At 44.2% G+C, this 26448-nt stretch overlaps 1 protein-coding gene across 1 annotated transcript in view; it reads right to left on the bottom strand.

Annotated features, from left to right (window-relative positions):
- Positions 1-3002: 3002 nt before the first annotated feature.
- TMEM51 (transmembrane protein 51) overlaps positions 3003-26448 on the bottom strand; it is a 153874-nt gene continuing 130428 nt past the window's right edge. Inside the window, exon 3 of the mRNA XM_069610889.1 lies at positions 3003-5291. Coding sequence (XP_069466990.1) covers positions 4886-5291 — 406 coding nt within the window. The 3' untranslated portion in view covers positions 3003-4885. The remainder of the gene's footprint in view (positions 5292-26448) is intronic.

The raw sequence follows: 26448 nt of genomic DNA, 5'->3' as shown, positions 1-26448 counted from the left end.
GAACGGTTAGAAAACAGATATTTCAATCCTTACCTGAATTCCAGATCCATCACGGCTTCGAACTTGAAAAGGACATTATTCTACAAGCATCACATCGCCAGCTGCAGCGCCGTGCCACACTCACCAGTCCTCACAGCATTTTTCGATCCGGAGCAGCCTCCATCATTTTCTCCGCCGAATTCCACCATCTAGGGGACAAAAGAAACATAAGGTGAGCCGAAAAAGCCAACAAATACAACCTCTCCACCATAGACTTGCCTGATTAACAACCGGAGGCATTATTCTGTAACAAACCGCAACTTCTTACGCCGCACCTGTAAGGAGAGAGAAACTAGCAATTTAAAACACACGCATCTTTTGCCGGACAGTATTGGGTAATACAGACTCTTACCTGAACACAATCAGCTGCCACAAGACAATCTTCCCTTGGACCCAGCTCCAACACAAGAAAGGAATGTACAAGAGTGAACATCGGACATATTGAACTCTTTGAAATTTATACTTACGGGTTCTCGGCTGGAACCTCGGAGTCAATATTCATCGGGAACTCTTCCAACGCCTTCAAACCAGTGAAGTAACTGGTATCTACGCGCCCCTGCATTCCACGCAGGATGGAGAGCTCATCATTTACAAACGTAAGGTGAGTTTACTGAAAGTGAATCGGTGGTAATTAGCGGGGTGCCATTACTAGAATCCACGGATACCAAATCCCTTTCTCCACTTGCAGGAGAATACTTCTACGGGTCAGGCAGACGAGGTTAGGAGGTGCAGTCCAGTCTGTCATCTCTGCACTACGCTTCATGTTGGAGGAGGTCGCAGCTGTCTGGGTCCGATCGACGCCCCTGTGGGAGTCAGGTGAGCATAACACCTACCTTCTGCTTTTGACATGGTCAATCACTCCACCCCGATCAATCTTAGTGAGAACCTGGGCATCACGGATAAGGTTCTGGCAAGGCTGAGCTTCCTCTTGGACAGTCCCTCCCAGGTCCAACTTGGGTGCTTCCTCCCCACCACCACTCTTCCCAGGGCTCCATCCTCTCACCCTGACTCTTAAATGTCTATCTGGCCCCTTTGGCCCTTCGGATCTCCTCCAACTTTCACGGTTATGCGGACGACACTCGGCTCTCCTTAATGCTTCCATCAGCTGCCTCTCCTGCCTCGCTCATTCCTGACTGTCTATCCACATTTCAGGATTTGTGCTACTTCAACGATCTCTGCCTTAATGCCAGTAAGGTGGAGATCCTTCTCATTGGGACCCCAGCTCCCTCATTCCCCCCTCTCACTTTGGCCGCCATCCTTGAGCCCTCTAGGCAAAAAACCTTGGTGTCCTCTTCGACTCCACTCTCTCCTCACATCACGGGCCTTGCAAAGGCGGCCCACTTCCAACTGCACCTCCTCAGAGGTATCCTACCTTTTCTCACTTTCCCACAGAGCTCTGGTTCTCTCCAGGCTGGACTACTGCGATGGCTATTTTCTCAATTTGCCTGCCTCTACTCTGCACCCTCTGCATCTAATCCAGAACAGAACTGCAAGACTTATCCGTGGCCTCAAGCCCAGAGACCGTATCTCTCCAGCCCTAAAATGTCTCCACTGGCTCCCTGTGGCTACAAGGATCAAGTTAATCGTCCACAGGACTTTCTGGTGTCAGGGCCCGCACTACATCCAACTCCCTCTGCTTAAGTACCTTCCTTCTTGATCTATTTGCTCAGCTACCTCCAAATCGAAGGGTCTGACGCGTCTCCAGACAGAGAGGGTGTGTAGATCTCTCTCCTCTGCAGATGCCTCCTGCTGGAACAACCTCCCTGCCCCTCTCAGACTTGAGCCTGACCACCTGAGATTCCAGAAGCAGCATAATACCCTCTTTTCTCGGGCTTCTCTCCATCTTCCCTGCTAACCTTACTGTCTGATGCGCCGACTGGTTGCTTGGTACCCTCAAACTCCCACTGGGTACCAGGCTCCTCTACAACCAGTCCTCTGTGCACTCCTGCCTGGCCTACTGCTCATTTACGGCCTGTAATCTAACCTCTACAGCCTCCCTGCCGATTTGCACTTACCCAGAGCCGCGCTCACCTGGCCGCACTTCCCCCTACCCTCTTCCCTTGCATTTCCCTTACTCCCCTCCCCCTGCACTTCCCGCACCCTGCACTTCTCGTTGTCACACTTGCACAATCTGAATCTCACAAGGACTAGTAAGTTCCTTTGTCCCGTCTTCCCCTCCCTTGTCTTGTGGCACCTAGAAACACTTGTGTACAGGCCAGTTATAAATGCAATATCAGATCACGCGACTCTCCCAGTTCTGGTTCTCCTTCTGAGGTAATTGCTGGCAGTCTTATTGCTTGACTCTTGGCCCAGAAATATGGCTGGTCTCTGGGCCCAGCCAAGGTCATCGCTAGGTCGATGTGGTGAGGGACCACAGAGATACTTAAAAAAAAACAAATTTCTTGTTTGTATAATTGGTGTGCATAGAGCTTGCATACAATTAAGGCCTTACACGTTAATGTTTAATAATATTTGTCCGATGTAGGATTCATCTGAAGCTAAACCTGCAACAAGGAATTGTACACTTAAATGTTTTCAAAAAGGTAATTATTTACCTCAGATAACTGGGGAGCAACTTCAGTCGAAGGACCTCTGATCTAAGGAGTATTTGCAGGTTACCCCAAAAAAAGAAAAAATACAAACTATAAATATTGCATTTATATCCAATTGACAGTTCCCTATGGAATTCTCTGGCAAACTATATTTAAATTAACATTTGTTTCTCAATTTTTCTACAGTGTGAAGACTCTTGGACATTGCTAAAATCCAACTTCATCAAGTCCAATAACACCTTATGGTAAACAATTATACTTACCATCCCATATTCCAACAGGAAGCTTGCCCTCAAGTCTGACGAGGGTAAATAGATCAAAGGATGACTGCTGTAGCAGAATAGAAAATGTTACTCTTTATAATATTGTAATGTTGTTGACATGATGTTAACGGTAAAAAGAGGCACTACACCATGACATTTAGTTTATTACAAAAGAAACAATCAATTTTGCCCAATAAGTTTATGGAACCAGGTCTTATTTTTGCAACTACAGAAAGTGTGCAACAGCAGACTGCAGTTACCATCCATGTTAAATTACAATTGTGCCACATCAATGAACGCTAGCTCATATGATCCCTACTACCGCCATGCATCACTAGGTACATTACAGAAGTTGAATAATTGAGCAACCCATGTGTGCTAGCAGTATTTTATTACAAACAAATCTAAACTGTTTCCCTTCCAAGAAAAAAAAAGGGTTTCTATTTTATGTTAATTTCTAAAATGGGGAATGTTCTACTACACACTGTTGCACAACATGTGCACAGGTTGGACTCCTGTTCAAAACAATATGAATAGGATTTAAGTTTTACTTTTTCCAGCAACATTGTGCAAGAGTGGCAGGCGCAAGCCAAGGGAAAAGGGGATGGCAGCTTTTGATGATTGCGGTTTTATGGAGGTATTTTTCCTAAATTTCAGATTAGTTAAGATCAACTAAAAAGGTAACCAGGTAGCCAGTGTGATCTAAACTTTGCACTGCTTTAACAGTTACTACTGGTCTTCTTTCTGAGAATATACAAAAACAAGGACCAACACAAACAGTTTACTTCAGTCTATAGGCATAGAAACACAATGCATATATTCCAGCATGTAGATGTTCGATCTACACTTTACAAATTGACCTGCATCTTCAACCACATGCAGCAACTGGTTTTAAGGCAAAAATATTGGGTTGAAACAGTTTTTTTTAAAAAAAAGCTGGTGTAGAGTTTTCCTTTTAGAGCAATTACGCATTACAAAATGGTAACTTTACACATAAATACAATTACATTATTCAGGTTATACCACTACATTCACACATCAAAATACGAATGCGATTTATGATTGACGAACAGGAGAGCAACCTTATGTACATTAAAGAAGTCGATGTCTATCAGTATCTTATATTGACATTTTTTAGATATGATAAAACCATAATAAACAATTTTGCCAACTAAAAAGCAAATGCATTTGGAATTCTTAATTGTGCATTTTCAAAACACATTGGTATTTTGAAGGGGTGCTTTAAACGCTTTGAAGTAATCAAATGTGAAATGCAATGAGCCAATAAATATGCAAGAACCGCTCTATGGTGGTACCCTGAATCAACCTCCCTTTATGGATTAAACTTTGCTGGCTTTGCCATGGACTTGTTGCGCCTGCAGATAATGGTTGTAGAATTCACAATGTATTAACTAAATAAACCTACCGTTTGCTTAAGTTCCCCCATTCTTTAGCTACACTCATGCTAGAAAAAAAGTTAAAAACTCAAGCATTCGCTTTTAGTATTCAACTTTACTTTGCCCTCAATTAGCATTTAAAAATGTACTGTGGGTCTCACGCTAGGTTTTGTAGTTACAGTGTAGATACAGCATGGTTGCTTACTGGTTTCTAGGGAAGAATGACAACGTACATTACCAGAAAGATTGCTAAAGATTACAACTTATTTGTCCTCAGGGAGAACATACAAGCCTTTTGGAAAAGGACACTTTATTCAAACCTCACAAACATCGCAATAAAGATATGGATAGCCCCGGCTATTACTCTGAATGCTTGGTACTACAAATACAGCAAAGGTACTAATAGACATGGTAACAAAATACAAATATTGCATTTGTTATGCACTTGGATGATCCTAAATTAGGAGTCCTGTCATTAAACTGGGAAAACCTTTGCCACCTTTTTATTTGCTTACAGCTTGTAATACGCGCATGGTTAAGGCAAACATAACATTTTAGTTTGCCTTAAAAATACTTATCATTGAATACAAATTGGAATTATAACCAACACAACCCAAGATTAGTAAGAAATTGTCTAAATTGGTTGTGTGCTTTCAATTGTTTTCCCATCATACTGAGGTGGCGGTGTCAGTGGCTCTATTTTTTGAGCCAAAACATCTTTATTTGAAAGATTTAATCTGAAGTCTTTGAGATGCAGTTTTTCAGATTTAATTCTACGAACTTTTAATGGTTTCACTCCTTTTCCACTGCGGGAGTTACGTTTGCTTCGTTGGAGGTCATTACTTGACCCTTCTTTCGGACTTGGTGGAGTCCGCGTTGGTGTCGTTTCGTCAATTTCATTCAGTGACTCATACGAAGGAAGAGACATGCTGATTCTTTCATTTCTGTCAAAGGGAGTCGGGTCTGCAGCAGAAAACTCTGTTCCCATAACTTCTTCATAGCTCGGAATGCCGTATTGAGGGATAGCTTCATCTTCTTGGCTGCACAACAAAGTACACACTTTAATAAAACAAAAATAGGAGTGCGTTCTAAAATTCAATGCAACATAATAAGTGCGGTAGCGTTCGGTGAACCTATTTGTACTCCAGCAATGACAATCTGCAATCCTGAAACATTTCTAGCAGAGAAAAGCAAGCCTATGTGACAGTATGTTGTACTTAAAGAGTGGTATACTACAGTGGTACACATTTCAAGTTGAAAGCTAATAAGCCAGTCATAAAAAGTCAATCGCCACCTCAATTGTACACAGTCACATAGCACAGTTACACAACACACCATTTTTGATTAGAAGAAAGTCTATCATCACTTGCCAGTGGCAGGTGAAAAGTGCATATTCTGAACCCTCTATACTATACAATGCTGGGTGATTGTGCTGCAAGTTGGGTCAGAGGAATCAAATTGTAGAAAGTTCGATCTGTAGCTAACAAATATTTGGGACTCTGAATTACACTGGCCAATAGTGCAGTATGTCAGAAGTAGACTGCATACAAACCTATTCAATTTCTTGAAGATTAACCTGCAAAAGTGAGACTGTTGTTCAGAGCCAGGACACTTGGGAAAACAGATGTTAAAGTATGATGTTTTGAATAACCCCATCATTTAAAATTGGGTAATCCGTACACAAGTACAACACAGGTAGTGTCCTAGGATCACTAAACAAATTAGTACTATATAGGGTTAGAATTGGTAGACTAGGAAATGCATGGAAAAAGATAACTCAGAAATGAGGTTAACTTTTTTAAAAACTTTATTTAAAATATATAGGCACATTCACAGGGCAAACCCGTGGCACATACATAAGGGTTTATGCATTGGCATGATACAGGCAATATCAACTGTAGAAGTACATCAGAGCAGATTAAGAAGAGAAGGGGTAGAGGGACAACTGCACTTGGGTAAGAAAGAGGGAACCACAGTAACCAGACAGTTCACCTCACTTCCAGCCCTAGCAGATCATAGACCCCAAAAAGACACACAAGGGGGGGGGGGGGGTTGCAAATATTCCTGGGTGGGCACTATAACGGGAAGGAGGCTATATACGTCTCCCCCTCTCTGATGTAAATACGAGGTCTCGCAAACATTCTGCATGCATCGGGTCACTCTTGGATTTCCAATATCTGAGCACACATTTCTTTGCTGCAATACATACTGCATTAAAAAGTCACCCGACCTCCACCGATACCCTAGCTATATTCCCCAAGAGATACTTGACGTGACCAATGTAGATGGTGGAGGGTGGGGGGGGGGGGGGATGTCTAAAATCTCATGCAGTGTAGTGGCAACCTTTTCCCCAAAAACTGTATGACGGGGCACCCCCAGAACATGTGCACCGTATCCTCTGGGGTGCGGGTGCATTTCAAGCATACGTCAGGGGCTTCCGGTATTAACTGTGCTCGATCCTAGTTGGCTGCACTTCCAGTACTAGTTTATACAACCTGGACACCAAACGCCTTGTTTTCCCACCTGCCACCATGGCATCCAAGAGTGGACGAGTTTCCGGCTTGTGTGGAAACATTGGCCACAGCCGTCTGCCTGCTGCTCTTAATCTATAATATTGCAGGATAATCAATGGCCCACTGCCAAGTTTAGCCGTATAGTCCTCCGGTGACACAAAGGACCCTTCTGGTGACACATCTTCCAGTCTTAGGTTGGTATTGGTTCCCCCAGGATTTTTGCACATCTAGATCTGGAGTGAGGACTAAGCCAGGAACATTTCACAGAGGAACTTTCGGGTGATAAGGCATCACAATACCCAATATCAAAAAGAGCCTACACCAGGCATTAACAGTGACGCGCACCAGATCGAATGTGCAGGAGTCTACATGCCTACCAATAAATATCACTGCCTTAAAATTAGTGGGGGGGTGGGGGGAGCACTATAACTGAAGCGTCAGGTGCACAACCTCCAGTCCCGTGACATACCAGTACAGCATATATTGGGCCTGCGACACTAGGTAGTACAGTTACACATCTGGGTCCGCCAGTCCGCCCCTATCCTATGGCTCTGTGAGCTTCTCCCAACAAAAAAAACCCATCATCATGGAGCGGATTGACATAAAAATGGCCCTACCCAGCCAGATCAGAATATTGCAGAAATACAAGAGTTTGGGGAGAACTACCATCTTCAACAAAGATAACCTGATGTACGACGAGATCTGCAGCCTAGCCCAGATCTTAAATTTGGTCACCAGGAGTTGCACTTCAGGAGCCCTCCAGCCTCTTTTCCTTTGCAGATGGGGAGCAGATTCAAGTGGATCTAGGTCACCTGGCCTAAGCACCACCCACCACCTTAGTCCTGCCTCTTCCTTCCTGCTCTTAACTCTTAGATCAAAGGCGTCCAAAGCGAAGGGCTGACGAAGAAAAGGGCAATTCCTGTTTGGACCTGTTCGGACCAGGAGGACCCAGCGCCTGCCCCCTGCTCAGACGGTAGGTAAGCATGCACCAACATGTGTTTACTCCCTCTATCCCCACAGGCCATCCCCACCCCCTGTGATCCCCATGTGATGTTCCCTTGTGCCCCCCTTACCTTCTCACACAGGTGTTGCCCGTTATGCTGGATTCTTCTACCCTGTCCCCCCCACCCATCCCTCCAGCCTACTTCTGCAGGAGTCTGTCCTGATACATTCTGGTTTCACCATCACCGCCTTGTGGCCAATGCTGGATTTGACTTTTATGGACTTCACTGATTCACAGTGATTCATGGTGCATCACCCTTTCCTTTGCATCTTGTACTCATGGTGACCCTGAATCATGCTGTTCCCCCATCTTCATCTTGTACCCTGGCTTGCAACATTATGTGTTACTACTGACTTCTGCAATTGTATTCAATCTCCCCTCTTGCTTCTCTGCTCTTTTTGACTGTTTTCTCTTTGTTCTCTCCTCCTCTCCCTTTTCCTATCTCCTCCCCTTACTTTCTTCTATACACTTACCAAATATCCCTGGACCTAGTATGATAGGAACCTCCTCCCCTTACTTGTTTCCGCCCCCCCCCCCCCAGCACTATCTGAAATGTCGTCTAAAACCGCTTGTTTTGTTCCTCCCCTCCCTTTCTGCACTCCTCTCCCTCGCCTTTTGTTTTTCTCCGGCTCTACCAGAAATGTCACCAGGCCTAGTACAATAGTCGCCGGTTTCCATTTCCTTCCCACGCTCCCACTCCCTTCCTTATCTATGTCTTAGCTCTTGCAAAATCTGAAATGTCGTCAGGCCGAGTACGATAGTTAATTTCACATCCTTACTGTTCATGGCCTGTAAGAATGTCATTGTAATTTCCCTTGGTCCCTTCCTTTTCTTGAAGCGCTTTGAAACACATTGTGTGTAGGCGCCACATAAATAAACATATATAGTCGGTGTAGTTATCCGCAAACAAGATATATTGCTGCATAGAAACCTAAATAGCCAGGTATTTGAACCGGGAATCCACTCAGCAAAACCCCTGTGGGTCGACAATCGGGAACGTGGCATCCATAAGGGGGAACAACTTTGTTGATCGTGTAGCCTGAGTATTTGGACAATGTGCACACTTCGTCAATCATAGGGCAAAGGTTCACCTCAGGATCAAGGATATACAATAAGCTATCATCTGCATACAGAGATATGATCTGAGGTGACCCAGTCATATGAAGTCTGCTGTGCCCGTGTCCAGACCTAATTATTGCAGCAAGTGGTTCTATGGTCAACGCGAACAAATTGCACAGCTGACGTGTTCCTCTTTATAACCCTATAATTGTGGACAACGTGGTAGGATGAGAGGATAGTAATTGCACGCAACTGAGGTAGTAAGCCCAGAACTGCAACGCCGGAGGACACTCATTATGTACTTCCATGAGACAGAATCAAACCTGTCTCAGCATCTAGGGATGTCGCCACCGCCCAAGCTTTTGGATCTATTTGGGCGATCATGGCAAAAAGCCTACGTAGATTGAATGCAGTGGACCTCGCCAGGATAATTCCCGATTAGTTTGGGTGAACCAAACCGGCCACATAAGGGAGGAGTCTAGAAACAAGGATTTTAGCGAAGATCTTCGCATCAATGTTAATTAAGGACAATGGCCGATATGAAGCAACTTCATTAACCGGCTTACTAGGTTTTAGGAGCACAGTTATTGCCTCATGCATAGACGGCAGAAGAGAACCAGTGAGCAAAGAAGCTGTGGAGCCAATACTGCCCCCTATTCCTTGTATAATTCCAACCATAGCCCATCAGATCCTGGGACTGTAACCTCCTTGGGGATGATGAGGTCCTGGACAGCATCATCCGTCAACGCCACAAGATCGATGTACTCCAAAACTGCGAGAATTCTACATCAGAGCAGGCATCCTTGTTCAAATAAAGTGTTGCGTAGTGGTCCTGGAATTCTGATTTTATGTCGGCCTCAGCCATAAGGGTGACCCCAGCACCCAAGGTGATGCCAGTAATCCTATGAGAAGGTAAATCTAACTTCACCGCCCTAGCGAGGACCCTACCTGGTTTGTCAGACTCTCTGTATATGCGTGCAAGTACCGGCCTTGCAACATAGAGAACCTCTATCAGCCAGCTCCTGATATTTTAACAAATGGCCCTGGATTAGGCCCAGCAATGCCCCACTAGACTAGGCATATTTGTTTTCGCGCTGCCAAATCCGCTGCTTAAGGACACTAAGATCTGATCTGAGTGATTTAAGGGTCCCAGAGGTGCTAGATATTTCCCCCCTCATGAAAACTTTATAGGATTTCCCAAATCGTAGCATGACAAGCCACTGAGTCCACATGGTTAAAAAAAACTCAATTTTGACAGAAAGCCTTTCCGCAAGATTAGGGTCCTGCAACATCACAGGGGACATGCGCCAAAGGGGGCAGAGTGAATGTGTGTTTAAAGACCAAAGAAAGCCCACTGGGTGAGTGATCAGAGAATGTGTGTGGTAGGAGAGCGCCCCATTTCCCCTCCCCATCCACTACGTAGACAACAGCCAATAATCAATTTGGGGCGAGCAATCGTGGACCATTGAGTAATGTGTACTCCCTACCCCCGGGATGCAGCTTCCTCCAGAAATCCGACAAGTGTAATTGCGACATAATACGCAAGAGTAAGTGTGCCGCCATTGTCAAGTGCCAAGGTGTTCTGGTAGAGCATTCCATGGCGGTATCCAGGATCATATTCATGCCCCCACCCCAGGTCACAGGTACTTCAATATGCCCAACAATAACATCTGCAAGCAACCAGTCAAATTTGTGATCATCAACATTAGGACCATAGGAGTTAACCAGCAGTAAATCCTTACCATCAAGTGTGCCCCTTAACACAACATACTGACCCAACAAATCAATGTACCTTGTTCCAAAATTAATACAAGCATGGGGTGTATCAATGTCATTACCCCCCCCCCCACACGCCTGCAAGGAGTATGTGGTGAAAAATCTCTGGCCTCCCCATTTGGGGGGCAAAGGACTCATGAACCGATCTTAATGCATGGGCCTCCTGCAGCATCAGGATCCTTGGGGTGTGCCACTCACGATTTGCAATCACCCTTCGAGCCTTAACCGGGTGTTCAACACGTGTACATTCCAGGAGTTGAACGTCAACTCCCCCGCCACCCTTAGATTATCCACTCCCGCCATTAGTGCCTATCCAAGTTCCAAGCAGCCAACGGCACTGACCCATTTCACCCCATGATATGCAGTACACCACTTGCCCAAACAGATTGAAACATGTAAACAATCTCTGGGAGTCCCACTACTCCCGCTTACCCACCCAGCAAGTACCCACCACATCACCCCCCAACTCGATGATGCACCCCCAAACTAACAAACCTGGACTCCTCCTGGGAAGCGATGCCACCAACAACCGTTCTCACAGAAATGCCGGTAGGCCTGGCTAATTTACAATTATAGCTCACTATGCCCTCAGAATTTGTGACTCCAACGTTCACTCTCCAGCGTCCACAGTACCAGAATCCCTACTACCACTAGGGAGCTGACCATCCGGCACGCTCTCGGAGGAAGCAGAATTGATGCCTCGATCTAAGTGATGACATCCAACGGTTTCTCAAAAAGGTGTGCTCTACCTCCATGCAAGATGCGTAATTTAGCAGGGAACGGAAGGGCATACTGATTCTGCCGAGCTCAGAGAAGACGCTTAACCGGATCATAGGACTGCCGCAGCACCGGGACACCGGCTGCGAAATATGGATCTTACTGGAGCAAAACTGCAATGACCAGCACTCCCGAGACAACTTCAGGATACGGTCCCTGTCTCTGTAGTTTAGTAACTTGGCAATAATCGTCCTTGGGGGCTCCCCCAGTTTGGGACTGGGGGCCAGAGCACAGTGTGCCTGCTGCACCAAGAATTGAGCCGAGAACTGCGACTCGCCCAACAACTGTTTCAGCAGGTCCTCAAACTTCTCCATAGGCCCCTTCACTGCATTTCCGGGCACTCTGACGATACAGACATTGTTGCGCTGAGAAAGCAAATCCAAGTCTTTGCACTTCTGACAAGTCTTTCTTCAAACTGGCTATGTCCTGGTCATGTTGCATGATCTTGTCCTCGGTGCCACCTATCCTAGTCTCTGCCCAAGTGTTGTGCCCCTGGTCTCCTTGTCCAGCTTGGAGCGCAGGGAGCCAGCGTTTGCAAATATATTGTCGAGCCTCTCATTGAAAGCAAAAAAACCATTCTTCACAGCAGCCAGAAGGGGGGGGAACGGGACGTGGGGGCGGTCATCTGGTGCCTCCCCAGCCAGCACCTGTCTCCCAGCCTCCCCCCACAGGAGTCAGAACTTGCAGCCCTTACCAGAGTACTTGTGAACATGTCCATTGGGCCTGTCTTTTTCCCTACACCCTTTGTCATGTTCCAACATGTCAAGTGGCTTACGCACACCAAAACTGATACTGTATCTTCAGAGCCGGAGCGATCACCCCCGCTCCATCTCCCCCAACACCAGTCCAGCGTGCACCGATCTGCCCAGCACGCAACCAGAGTGCACAAGAAGCGGTGCAAACCTACAGTTCACCAATGCTGTCTCCAAGCACCACTAGGTCGACCGCTCCGGTAGAAAACGACTCTGGGCCCCTTACAGTCATGGGACCACCCCCACAGGACTCATACACCACCCGCTGGCCGGCCCTTGTGCAATAGGATTGTGTAAAGCAGGAGACCTTACAGGGGCCCCAGAGTCAGAAATGCCTTAGTTGTCCGCTACAACACAGAGGGCACACCATCACGGGCACCAGGATTCACAGCAATGTCAGTTCAGGCACTCAGCCGGTTGACAGCAGCATTCGAGCAAAGGGGCAAGCCGGAAATGTGCAGAGGATACAAAGGGATCCTCCAGCAACGCGCAGGGGTGCCCGCTGTCAGCAATTTGAATGCGTCTCCCTAGCTAGCCCCCAGGGATCTGTCATCCAGGGCGCCAGGACACGGCCATCGCTATTGGATCCAGTTCCTGGTGTGGACCAGTGAAGGAGTATCATCTGGATTGAGGTGGGGGGGTGGGGGGGGGAGGTCCTTGGGGACTAAGAGTGGGACACCAATGAATGAGACATGGTATCCCTTTCTTTCAACACCTTTCTCCATCCTACTATGTAGGATGTTACAAAACACTGCCCCCACCCCCTTTTCTGACACAAACACTTTTGCACAAAACTAAAGACACCAGACTAACACCAGAGCCATTTACCTGACATGTCCCCATACAAAGGTCAGGCAATTGACCAGAATCACACACCAGACGGCCCTTTCCCTTCTCCACAGGGATAAAAGGTAGAGCTGGAGAGCACAGGACAAGCAAGGCACACCGCACGATGTGAGCTAACTCGGCATGGCAGTTCAAGAGGAGGCGAAAGACGGCGAAAACCGACAGGGTGACAAGGAGAGAAGTGACCTTGCCCTTTCCGATCCAGGCCTGTGAAACCTGCACAGCTGGAAACATAAGGCAGCGAGCAAAGGCCAGCACGTGTTGCAGCAGATGTCGATGGTACACGAGGCACTCCTCGGCTGATAACCAAGCCAGGGAGAGACGCTTGTCTCTGTGGTACTATCCTTGACTCGAAGAAGAAGAAAGCCAAGGGGTTTGTCACAGCCAGTGAGTCGAGCGGAGACTCGAGAAGAAACTGGGCTGTGTTGAACGAAAAAGTAGCAAACCGCTCAGTGGAACTTTAATGCATAAAAGGGACTATTGATAAAGTGTGGGAAAGCTGGCAACAGAGGCGTCCGGCACCACGTGGATGCCGACGCAGAATGGTCTGGGCGATTACCCAAAAGGAGACTACCATAACCAGAAGGCCTTGGGAAGAGTCGAAGAGAGGTCAAAGTGGTCATACAGGGGGGTCTTATAAAATCCTCTGTACCGTTGAGTCTTTGACCGACAGAGGATTGTGAAGAAGGAAAATGGCTCCCGTGTGGTGAAATCAGTACATGAACTGTTTGGTGAAAGTTGGCAAGAGTGAACCCGGCTGAGAGATGCTAACAAGAGGGGATGAAGTCCAAGGTCCCGAAATATAGTGAACTGTCTGTAAAAGTTGGCGAGAGTGAATCCCTCAGCAGAGGGAAGCGGACAACCAGGGTCAAAGCCCGAAGAACTGTTTAAAAATAGACATTAAGAGCTTTGAAAGCAAGAAGCATTGAAAGACCAGGTGAAGTGAGTTGTCCCCCTTGTCAGTTGGGGCCGAGCCCAGCCGAGGGAGATCCAGGTGGTGAAAAGTCATCACCCAAAGTCCATTGAGAAAGGAACTTTTTGTTTGTGGTTAAATACATCAGGCCCTCGAAGACAAGAGACTTCTTTGAAAAGAGACAACCATCGAAGTACCTGATAACTGGAATGGGGATAACTGGAACGGGACAGTCAGCTCATGCTGAGAAAGCAAGCGTGTGCTGTGCTCCAAGGTCCCACCTTGTCCAGTGCTGAAAACGTGGGGAAGGGAGACTCATAGCAAATCACATCCTGGCTTATTTGTGAACACTTCTTTCTTTATTGAACCCTTACCTCACACTTTATTGTAATTAGTTGTATGGAATTGGCAATAGGTTTTTCTTAGTATAAGCCCTTTTATTTTGACAACGCCACAAGGACTGCCTTATTTTTCATTTGATAGCCGCTGCTTGCTCCCATCTTAGATTTAGGTTTAGAATGAGCATTTTTTCCACCCTGCATTTAGTGTTTAATAAACACCCTTGAACTGTGATCACTTGGGTCTGTCTTTACTGTTGCCACCATGAGTTCCTCACACTGCTCAGAGCTCACCTACCAGGTGTGCTCCTACGGGAGATCAAGGCCCACCCCCACTCAGCCCTCTGAAGCCATGAGCCGGATTGAAGTCACCACACAGGGCGAGCGATCACCCCCCAGTCGAACACAGTCACTTGCACCAGCTGCGTATGAACAGACGATTCTGCCGTTCACAGCACAGCTCCCTCCTCCAAACTCAGGCAGATGCCGGGATGTTACGCCACACTTTCCCCTTTCCAGCCATGTAGCACTGGCACAAATAAAAAAGGATATGTATACTATCAGGATATCGCCGGGGCCAGAGCACTAACTTAAGCGGCCATGCTTGTTGCTGCTCAGTAGGGCCTCCAAAATTATTTTAACATTTACCAAGACCAAAAATGAAGATTGCAGCTTTAAGAAAGCACAGATTCATGAAAAAAGATTACCACTTCAGTGTATTGAAAATACCTTTTTCAGAGACCATAAATTACAGTAATGGGTGGACTGGGAACTTAGAGGCCCTGGAAATGTTTTTCAAAGTGGCCACATATGTCATACTGTGAGCAAGCCAAACCTTTTTGAATTGAGAACATATAAAACGGGTAACCATACAAAAGAGGCCCATGATGTAGAGGCCCACAGTGAAATCTCCAAAGTTCCCTGTAGGCCTGTCAACCCCCGATTACACTAGTTACAATTTAACATTCGGAAAAAAGTACAAGTAAAAACCACAGGCAGCCAACAGGGCAAAGTACTGCTTTACTTGGCCTGAAACCAGTGAATGGGGACAGATTAAAACAAGTCCATAAAGTGTAACCAAAGTTAGAAAACAGTGAAAATGTCCATTTGTTTAAATGGACATAATTGCAGATGGTTCAGGGGCTGTGGATTTTTCCCACATTTTCATAGTAATAGCATATAGTTTGACAATTAGTTTAAAGAACAAGTGGATGTGCCCTCCTGTAACATGTTCATTTACAATTCCATCCTTTGCATAGAAATACATTTTTTTTTAAGGTTGATTTCAAAGCGTTTGCTTTTCATTTCAAACCAATTACTTTGAATGTAAAATGTGTTTAACCTCTATTCTGGAGGATTACTTGCAGTGCACCTATATATGATCATTACAATTAGTCAATAATATGGCCCATTATGCTTAATACACTGGCTTAAAAAATGTAAGTACAAACCTGCAGATCGCAGAACTAGACAAATGTGGGGCAAATTCAGATGTATATCCTTGTATGGGGGTATTAAAGTGATAAACAGTTCGATAAAAACAAATCTGTTATTTAGAGTGCGACAGATGCAAGATAAGAGTACACTACTTGCATTTGGTCGAGGGGAGAATTCCTTTGTCGCTGGTAAGAGTCAATTCCGCGACCCTTGCTATTCCTATTGTACAGGGAAGCATTCGGAATTGCTAATACTAAGGAAACAAACAAAAGGCTGGTCGCTGGCAAAAGACAATAGACAAAGTATCGATCGCAGAAGTAACCACATTTCCTCCCGTGTCCCATTCGCTTTCCTCCATGCCTATGGGTTCTCGGGCCAACGAGGACAGGACCGGAGCCATTCGCAGGGCAAAAATATCTTTCCCTTTAATTTGTTGCACAACAAGGAGTCACCCTCTCTGCTGACTCCACCTTCCAGCAACACTAGTCAGTCATCCCATCAGCCTTCGACAGGGCCCTGCAGTTGGTGGCAACTCGAGCCAGCCCGACACAGAATGACCCGATTAGAGGACACCATTGTTGGCCAAGGGTTTACATGATTGTGGGGCTGGTGGGGGGGGGGTCACAATTAGTATGCCTCTATATCACAGGCAGCACCTCCAGATCTTGGTATCCTCGTAGGTTCATTCCCCATGAGGTGGCAAATAATTTGGGATTACTTTAGGACGTCGTCCTCACAGGCGCAAGCGAAATATGGAGGAGCCCGCATACAAAGTAATTGTGTTTGAGGCGTGCTTATTGCCCCATGTATCTGCACTATGAGCTCATTTTAAACTCTAAGGAAAGTACTTTAAAGAACATATTAAAAAGGTTAATGTGTAGATATATAGCTCCTTTCATATTTTGGAAATATTCATTGTCAGTAAAAACAAAAAACGAGCCTAATCGAGTCAGTATAAAACAACAAGCGGGCCATATGTGATGTCATCAATGACATTTGTGAGGTAATCTTTCATGTCCTGGGTGTTAGTCTTAGCAGTGCACAGTGGTGGTGTGAGTTATGGTTGCTTAGCTTATCATAGAATGTCTTTTTTTGGTTTTACTTGTAACCATAACGTCCCTTTAACAAAGTTTTTTTCAGTGAATGGCATGGGTTTTTACCAGTGCGTGCTAATTTCCTATAACTTACTAATATCATAACTTACCTCAATACAATAACATTTTTGTTCAATTTACAGTTTCACCTCAAATATCTGCCATCCCTAGCATCATTTTGAACACTTTTATACACTTTTTGCAACTGTTTCCACCTTCGACGCCTGCGAACATCCGACATCATCGCAGACTATCCGTGACCGCTTGCGCATCATGAAGACGGGTTTGTGAAAGCATCCGCACTTGCTAACGGGTCCGTGCTTCGCGAACAGTTCGGAACTGCACTTTTCAGCTTATCTAGGAACTTTGAAGCTCAAAATGTATCCTTGCACACCTATTTTTACTCATTATCCATTAACAATATATCACACAGCACATACTTGGAAGAATATTACCAAAAATGCCTCTCCTCCCCAAGAGCCGCCACCAGAAGCAGCTGGAGAACCTACACAACAAAAGATGCACAGTACTTCAAAAGACAATGAAGAGGACCAAAAAGATGAGGTAGATGAAGTGCCTACCTCTAGCACCCAGAGAGAATCATGGGTGGGGCAGTTTTTTACGACTGTTGGGAAAGTACCAAAGACTAAAGCTACCAAAGTGAAATGCACGGAGTGCAATGTTGTACTCAGTTGCAGACTACCTGGACAGTACTGCTACGGGACCACCTCAATGCGTCACCACACCAAACCCAACCACCGCAATGCTCTCAGAAAGCTTATTCCTTTCTTCGGAGGTAGTAGGCGGTCTTCCTCCACCTCATCTTCCTCAACCAGTACTGTAACCATACAGCCTACGTCCCTAATTCCACCAGCTACCTTGCAAGTGATGAGAGGCTTTTGATCCATATCTTTCGAAGACAACAGTACTCTGTATATACTGCAACACACCGCTCTGCAGGGCGGGGGGGGGGGGCAATTTCTAAGTGCTTTTGAAGCTGTAATCAAGGATCACGAGAAACACTGCCCCCTACCTTAGATGTAACAGAGGTGCAACATCTGCCCCTGTCCACCTGCCCCCCCCCCCCATATTTGTGGTTGGTGCCTCTTTCCTCATTTCCCTCCCAACCTTACTTTGACTTCTACTGCAAACATTTTTAAATGGTTTATTTAGGAACCAGCTTTCACAGTTCAAAAAGAGAGATCAAAGACAATCTCATAGACTGCATCTGCTTTACATTTGTCAGTAAAGTAATTAGACTCAATATGATTCGCCAACATTTCCATTAGCATTTTGTGTTATGCTGATGGGAATAATGGACAATTTTATACTAGAAAAAAATATATAAAAAGGACAAACCACTTTCTGTCCCAAATACTTTTCTCTAACATACATACAAGGACCATAATCGATGGACCTTTATAACTATCTGGGGTCCCCTCTCCAGGTTCTTGGACTATTAAAAGACCTGGATGGCATGTGCACACCCTCGCACAGGGCAGCCCTTTTTAATTTTATATTTCTAACACTGCCTCAATGCCTGCTTTCAAACACTCAGATCCATCAACCAATCACTCCCAAAAACTGTACAGATAACCCTATGACCATATTAAGCTTCCACACGCAAACTGCCACTTAATCTTCTACAAATCCTTTGCATCTGCATTTCCCTTGCTTTTACAAAATACATTGTGTATAGTGCTCCTATAAATGCACATATGCATTGTGCAGTGCAGATTGGCAAGTGCTCAAGAGAACCCAGGAGGGAAATGCCAAGGTGGGATGCCACTGGCTAACTGAGCATAGAAGTCCCAAGGGCGGGATGCATCTTAACCAAAACATCCCTTTAACAACGTTTTTTTCTTTCAATTTCATACTTTTTTATAAATGAAAATGTTTCATGGTGTAACATCACTGTCTATAAGTTATTATATATATATATATATATGAAAGAACTATAAACCTCCTTTAAGAAACATTCTTTACAATGTGTCGTTATCAGCAGCGCATGTAAATCGTTCAATTGCCTTTGGCATAAGGCTGAACCATGACCCCAGCCCAACCAAACCACTCCTATTGCTCACTGAACCTACTCTGCATCCTAGCTCAGTGCCCACTATACTCTAATAATGTAATCAATGGTTAGTGCTCATGGCTTGCAACCATGGCCAGTCTCCAAATCCATGGGGCATAGGCTTCGAAATGCAGAGTTGACAAGATCTGCGAGATACAAGAAAACAGTGGGGGCATCAGGTAATCCGCATGTGGTGAGCCAACAAGCACATAAGAGGAGGGCATGATGCTTGGGACCTGCTGCAGGGTACAAAGGTATTTCAAGACTGCAACCTCAGGAGGTCTCTAAACTCAGTTGTGACTGGGAGACAGCACTCCACCAGAGGATGGTTGAAGAGAGTGCAGATGTTCGGGGAGAATGAGGTGGATCAGTGTGTTCTAAGGGAGTACACGCCAGTAGACAAACATACTAACGCCTTAAGGATCACGATTGGTGCAACTCCTCTGGGACTTCGTACATATAAAACAGGGCCCAGCAGAAGGAAGACCAGCATAGAGAAAGGCATGGCATGAGCCAGGGACAACTTGGCACTACAGACGGGACAGAGTCTCTTAAGACATCAAGGCCTATATTAGTGAAGGTCGACCAAACTGCCCCTTAATACAAAGTTTGTAAAGCTAGCACTAGTAAACTACATTCACTCCTAGTGCGAGAACTGGCCAAGTTTCACACAGTCCCAGCCATCCCCAACACAGATTCAACAGTATCCATGGTAATTGCAACAAGGGCATGATTCTGGAAACAACATACATTTTGGCGACAGATTCTTCAATATACACCAATGCAGCAGGAACCATTATATGACACCATAGAAATCCACAAGAGATAACACATAGCTAAAAACTGAAATGCAGGCTTTGACCTACAGTCCATCCCTGAGACCCAAGCAATCTAAGGTAGACAACTTCGCTCAGGAAATTGTGCAAAACAGATACATAAAAGACCAAGACAGATGATAAACAATCACTCGGATGACTCTCGGGTACTGAAATGCGATCGCGGCACGGACATCCTTCCTCAAGATCATGATTGAAGAGGCCAAACTAGGGCCGTCACTGCTGTGACAGGACCTTACTAACTACGCAGTTTGAGTCAGCACATCAGAAAACAAACATACTGTAACAATGCACAAGGTCACTACCATGTAGAAACAAGTCTCTAACCTGACCACATGAAGATCCTGCAGAAGAGTTGAAGACAAAGGCAAGCGAGAAAAAATAACGTTAGGATTAACGAACCGGTGGAGAACCTGGAAGGACCGCACCCAATGAATTAGGTTGAAAAACTGCTACAAGAGATAGGGCCATGATAAATGTTCTGGGGCTTTGCAGTGCAAAGGGCACACAGAGCCCTGACAAGCGTATATCGTTCTTTCATCAGCGGCTATTTTCTTGATGGGTTTAATGAAAATGTTTTGCTGAAAACACCCATCGAAAAATATAGGGGTGGGACAGGGCATATAAAGGGTCGGGAACAGTAAGAAAACAATAGAGGGGGTATTTGAGTGTGGAACCCCCCGACCCCAAATAAAAAAAAAATTTGATGAGTTTTTTCTGTGAAACATTTTTGTAAAAAACCTGTTTAAGAAATAGTCGCTGATGAAAGAACATAGAAACCTGATAAGGAACCCTCCTCTGGGGGAGCAGAATCCTCCTCTGGGAAGGCAGAACCACCCCCCTTTCACTTTCCATCTATAAGGATTCAATGTATTGCTTTGAGACATGCAAGGAAGTTCTAAACGGGCTGGAAAAATCTAACATGCATACACCTACAACGGGACAAGAGAAAAAAAAAGGGGGGGTCATACCCCTGGGTCACGTAAGACAACACAGATAAGGATCCTAGGAAATGCCTAGACGCCAAATAAAATACCTGAAGAAAAAAAGCACCCATCTACTATAGACACACCTAGAAGCCTCAAGACAACACCAGAAACAATGTCAATTGATTCATCCAAGAAATAATGGAGTGAAAAGTATGACAATTTGGGCCAGCGAGCCGAAGCAGACACTTCAGAGGTCCTCTAATTTGGAGGATAAAATAGAAGTCAGTTACCTCTGGGCCTTTATACTACACAACCCCTCTGCATACTAGGAGTTAACCAGTTTTCTCAACTGATAATTCTATGACCATGTACCGCCCCCCCCACACCTTTTCAGGGTGTTCCATTGTATACTCTAAAAGCTACGTCTATTAAGACTTAGATCATCTACTTAAGCGAGGGTTAAGGTTGGCAAGTTGTTTAATAAGGATTAGGATATAAACCGAAAGAACTGTGCTGTGTGTTTGGATATATGCTGGTCTGAAGAAATGCAGACAGGTCATACTAAGAGTATGTAAAGATGCAAGGTCAGCCGCCCAGGATGAGGAATATGTGCCCTAGTAATACATTGCTAAATAGCCAGCAGGATGTCTATTAAGGTGGCAACCTGGAACGGCCGGGGTTTGAATAGTTTTGTAAAATACTGCAAGATTGAGTACATCAACAGAAAACAATGTTCCATTATGTTGCTCTTGTAATCACGCATAGATTCAGCTAGACAAACCAAACTATTAAATAGGAGCCGACAGGGGTTTTGCTCCACCTACTCCACATACACAAGTACTCACTTGTATTCCGAACTATCTTCCATTTATTGTGGTAAAATAATACAATAAAGTATACTCCTACTGACGGATAGACTGGAAAACATTTGTTTGTGCTTAAATCAACTCCTCTGTCCCAAATACCAATACAGTGTCTTTCTTCAGACAATTGGTAACTAAATGTAGCCGAAATAGAGAGGCAGTTTGGATTTGGGGGTGGGGATTTCATCGTGCCTTAAACGAGACACCTATAAATCCAATTTGCGGGATACACTACCCTCACAAGCCAAAAAAGCAATGCAACATATGAGCAAACTTGACTTAAATATTTGAAGGTTGTTACACCCACATGATCGATTATTTATTCTACTACCATCACCATGGTAGCCATACTCGACTAGACAATCTACTTCGAGGCCGCAAACATACACACTTATTTGAGGATGCTTCATACTTAGGAAGGATGCTGTCTGAGCATCCCGCCCATTGATGGTCACAATCTGGAGAGGTCACGTAGTACCTCCCCTCCAGACTTGGAAACTCAGTCCCAAAGAACTGACAGACAGAGCATACTGTTCTACACCAACAGGAAAATCACACCCATTATTTCTTTCTTTTTTTTTTTTAAAGAAAATTAACTTCCGATACCAATCCCATATGTCACCTGGGAAGCATTTAAAGTTACTCTACAGGGATATTTACTTCTACTACCGCAGGGGTTCACAAAACATTAACAACTATTGTGTTTGGTAGAGCAAATACTTGATCTCGACACCTCGGGAATGTCCCAAGAGACAAGTAACCTAGCCTGACAGAACTCAGAACAGGTTGCTTAAATATATGCCAAAGATTGGGCAAACAGCATAGGGAAATCCACAAAAAATATGAATAAGAACACTGAAAATCCTGAGAAATTACTGACTTGGCCCTTTAAGAAAAAAAAAAAAAAGCTGATTATGGACTCCCTAACCTTGGACAGTGGGGAATTATCTAACAAGAAAAAGCTCCAATCCTACTGCAGCCACTTGTGAGAGCAACCAGATTTGAACAAACAATGAGATAAACAATAATACAGTTGATAACCTAACCTCTTCTACAACCTACGGGCACAACATCTTAATAAGCCAATAACTATACAGGAGGTAAGAGGCAGTGACTAAACTCCCCACAGGCTAAACCCCAGGCATCAAAGGTCTACGCTAAAAGGGGAACTCCCCGCCAGTATGAGAGTATCGATAATGGGACTCAATAAATAAGGTGGCTTAAAAGAGTCAAAAGGTTGAACAGCAAAGATATGGTACCATGCTAAATGAGGCAACAGACACAGAACTAAAATTCGGAGTGCATGGGAGAATAACTCTGGGACTTTGATGAAGTGCAATTTTCTACTAGAATGCTATACCCCAAAACATTGTCTCGAAACCAACGTTTCAAATGAATCCAATGTAACCTCTTACACAGAGTTTACTTGCCACCTAAAAGATCTCAAATGTTCCCCAATACACCCCAAAAGCCTACTTGAAACACAGATCTGATGTATATGTTTTGGGGATGGCCAGAAATAATTAAATTCTGGACACAAAGTCGACTTTGGGATTGATAGAGTTCCAGATACACCAGAGGCAGACTGTTGGGTCTACACCTCGAAATTATAACTATAAAAAACAGGGAGATTTGTAAAATTAGCACTCATGCTGGCAGTTTGTAGAACCGCCATGCAGAGTTTGAAATTGCTGGGAGCTATTTAGCTCCTGCTACTAGCACAGGAGAGCCTGATTAGATGGACACAAACAGCTACTTTTGACTCCTGGAGCAATACAAACATACCTATGTGGCATTAACTTTCTTTGTCTGGGAAGGTGTATAGAGAACCATTAGATAAATCGACAAGACATGTTAAGCATAATGAATTATATATAATGAGCATCTCATGTAAAAGTTAGATTTCTGTTGCGTTGTGTACTAACTCCTGGTTCTATAGCAGCTCCTGCCTAGTAGGTGATGGCAGATACCCAGGAGCTAGTTTAAGCTCTGGTTTATGAAATCTTAATTTCCACCCCTTGTTGAGTTTAATAGACAAAAATTACACTTTGGGATTGACTCGTAAATATATTTTTAAATAACAAAGCAAACATTTGGGATTGGTGCACCATTAAGGACATCTGAATGTGCGACATCTGAATACTGCCAACTTCAGAATCTACAACAATACTTGCAGATAGACTGATGCATCACTTTTTTTAGATTCTGATTATATCTATTGGAAACTTTAGATGTGTTGGTCCCGACATTAAATATTAGTAGCTAGAGCATAATAACCAACATGCAACAACCGAGCCTTTACTGTACCATTGGTTTACGTACTGCCAGATATTGACTGATGCATATGTTAGCTTAGAAACCACATACTTTTGAACAGTTCTGCACTTGTCTGAATGGTAGGCAAATGAGCCTGAATTTGACGCTGCTCTGTACTGGACAAGTGTGCAGGGGTTGCTGGCTAGCTTGGCTTTTTGGATAGAACAAAGTATGCCAATTAAAATATGAATTATGGTGAATGAGATGAGATGAGATTAATTATTATTTTTAATACATTGTTTGTACCAGTGCATAAGGTTTGATTTGTATGTTAAAAGCCATGTTTGCACTTTAAAAAAAATCCTATTTCTGCCTGCCAGCTCTGCCCCACATGGAATCTACTCACAGGAAACTCAGGAAGCTCTTTGTTACCACTACCTTTTGGAGCTTGTTATGTTGGGTGAATTCAAGCTGATCTAAACTCCACATACAACAGTAAATCCTGATTTAGGGCCTTCACTGTCTAATCTTAATTTTGTTCTTTTTAACCACCCTGCTACCCCCCATTCCCCCTTGCCATTTCCTGCTATTGAAGTGTTGTCTAGTGTTTTATTTGCTTCATCCATACACAGTTGACTTTACAAAATGGCCCAAATGCAAAATAAGAGAACTTGGGCAACTTATAAAATGCTTTCCGTTCCTTATTTAAGGATGCAAGGGAGATTTTAGCAAAGCCCTCTGGCGACAGTGTTCAACCATTAGATGGATGGATAAAGCTATCACCCAAACGGAAAGTCGAGCTTAACCTTAGACGGGGTGCAATTAATCCCAGAAGTAAAAAAATTAAAAAAAATAAAAATGTAAAAAGTATACACTGTTATACTGAAAAGTACAACACTTATTTCAAGGTGTCACATATAAATAATATCTATGGTGGGAAAATAAGTACTCCGGTGAAGCCGAAAACATAGCCGAGCATAGTGTAGCTATAAAAACGGCATGATTGGAAATGCTGGGATCCGTTTAGCTCCTGGATAGGGCCTCGAAGAGCCTGGTAAGTTTGACACAAACATCTTCCAGGAGCTACTTCTGGCTCCCCAAGCCAACTGGTACCATAATGAAGTACCCAAGGGATATGAAGTATGTGTCTAAAATGTTCATAAACGGAGAGAGTAAACCTGTAGAAGACATGTAAAGCATGAATGGTCAAATGTACTGGCGACAGTTTTAAACGCATCTCATTTGGAAGTTACATTTGTTACATATTAGTACCTCATTCCGCAGGAGCAGCAGAGAGAAAATTAGTGAGCAAGGTTACGTCAGAGAAAAAGAGGTGGCAGCAGAAGAAACATTAATGTGGCAGGAACAGATTCATCCGGTAACATGTAGTGGTAGAGTTATAAAGCATCTGAAACACGATGGAAAGATTAAATGAGAGGTAGCGGCAAGAAGGAACTAACAAAATGTAAAAGCAATAAAAGGGAAAGCAATTTCAGTGCATGTTAAAATTGAAGATATGTAAAGCAACGTGTCAAGAGACCCGATTCAACATACATAGACAGCAATGGAGTACAAGACATAGCAAGGCAGCATTAGAAAGAGGGGTGCAAGGAATGTGTATGCCACAAAAAAAAAAAAAAAACACACCAGTTGCTGCCATCTTTCAGGCACTCCATTCAGAAGGGTGTATTTTAATAGCTCCCAGGTCAGGATAAGGAACTCACGGTCAGATGAAAATCCTAACACTCGGGAGCTACTTCCACCTCCTGCTCCCACCTCCTGCTCCATCAATTCTCATTTCGACCCCTGCCCTTGTATGGTTCGATGGTCCCTTGACTTGGAAAGGTGGCTGAGAGCATGGTTATCGATAATCCAACATAACCTGGACTGCTCTCTAACTAAACGAGAGAGGATGTAATAGGAAATATTACTGAAACAAAGTCGAAAAATCGGACAAAGCCCCTTGAAAGCAGCCTTCACACATCTCTCTTCACTACAATAACAAAGCCATTTATCATAAACTATATAAGCAGCAGAGGAATATTAGTTACCAAATATCTGTTCATAAGACATGAAGTCATACATACAGAGTGGAGATAAGTATTTAACTGCGGTAGGGTATGTTTTACAGAAAGGTTTAGAATGTATACGTTCTGTATTCTTACAATACTATCAAACATGAATGTAGGTGTGCATGTCTTGAAATATAAACAAGTGGTGTTTTATGTCAATTTCATATATAAAAACTAAATTAAGGAATTCATTAAAAAAAATAACTGAGGTGGCGAGTAACTTATGGCTACCTAGTAGCTTCCGTACAAAACATTCACACGTGTCAACTTTGGACAGGTTCTCTGAGGAGGGGGACTGAAGTCTCATTTCTCTCCCATTTCTAGATTAATATAGGTCGGCCAAGATCAAATCGGCAATCCGACTGCAGAGAAACAGTGGAAGCTCTTTAAGACCTTGCCTTTAGGAAAGCACTTAAAAATGACAATTTTAGGGAAAACAATTCATTTAACATGTTTGGGGTCCTATTAAAGTGATTATGTGCAGCAACTGGATCTCCAGAGGCTCAGGTGGAAAGAAAACTCTGCATGACCAACTTAAACATGAAGAAGCAACCTGTTCCCGAAAATTACCCACCGCCGAGGAACGGCTCATTAGACCGACTCATAAATATTGAATGCTGCAGTGCTTTGAATACAGATGGTGAAGTAATACACCCATG

The sequence above is a fragment of the Ambystoma mexicanum genome, chromosome 8 (assembly GCF_040938575.1).
Source record: "Ambystoma mexicanum isolate Mex_15411 chromosome 8, UKY_AmexF1_1, whole genome shotgun sequence".
Lineage (NCBI taxonomy): Eukaryota > Metazoa > Chordata > Amphibia > Caudata > Ambystomatidae > Ambystoma > Ambystoma mexicanum.
The sequence above is the reverse complement of the archived record's forward strand: the minus strand, read 5'-3'. Positions and strand labels throughout refer to the sequence as shown.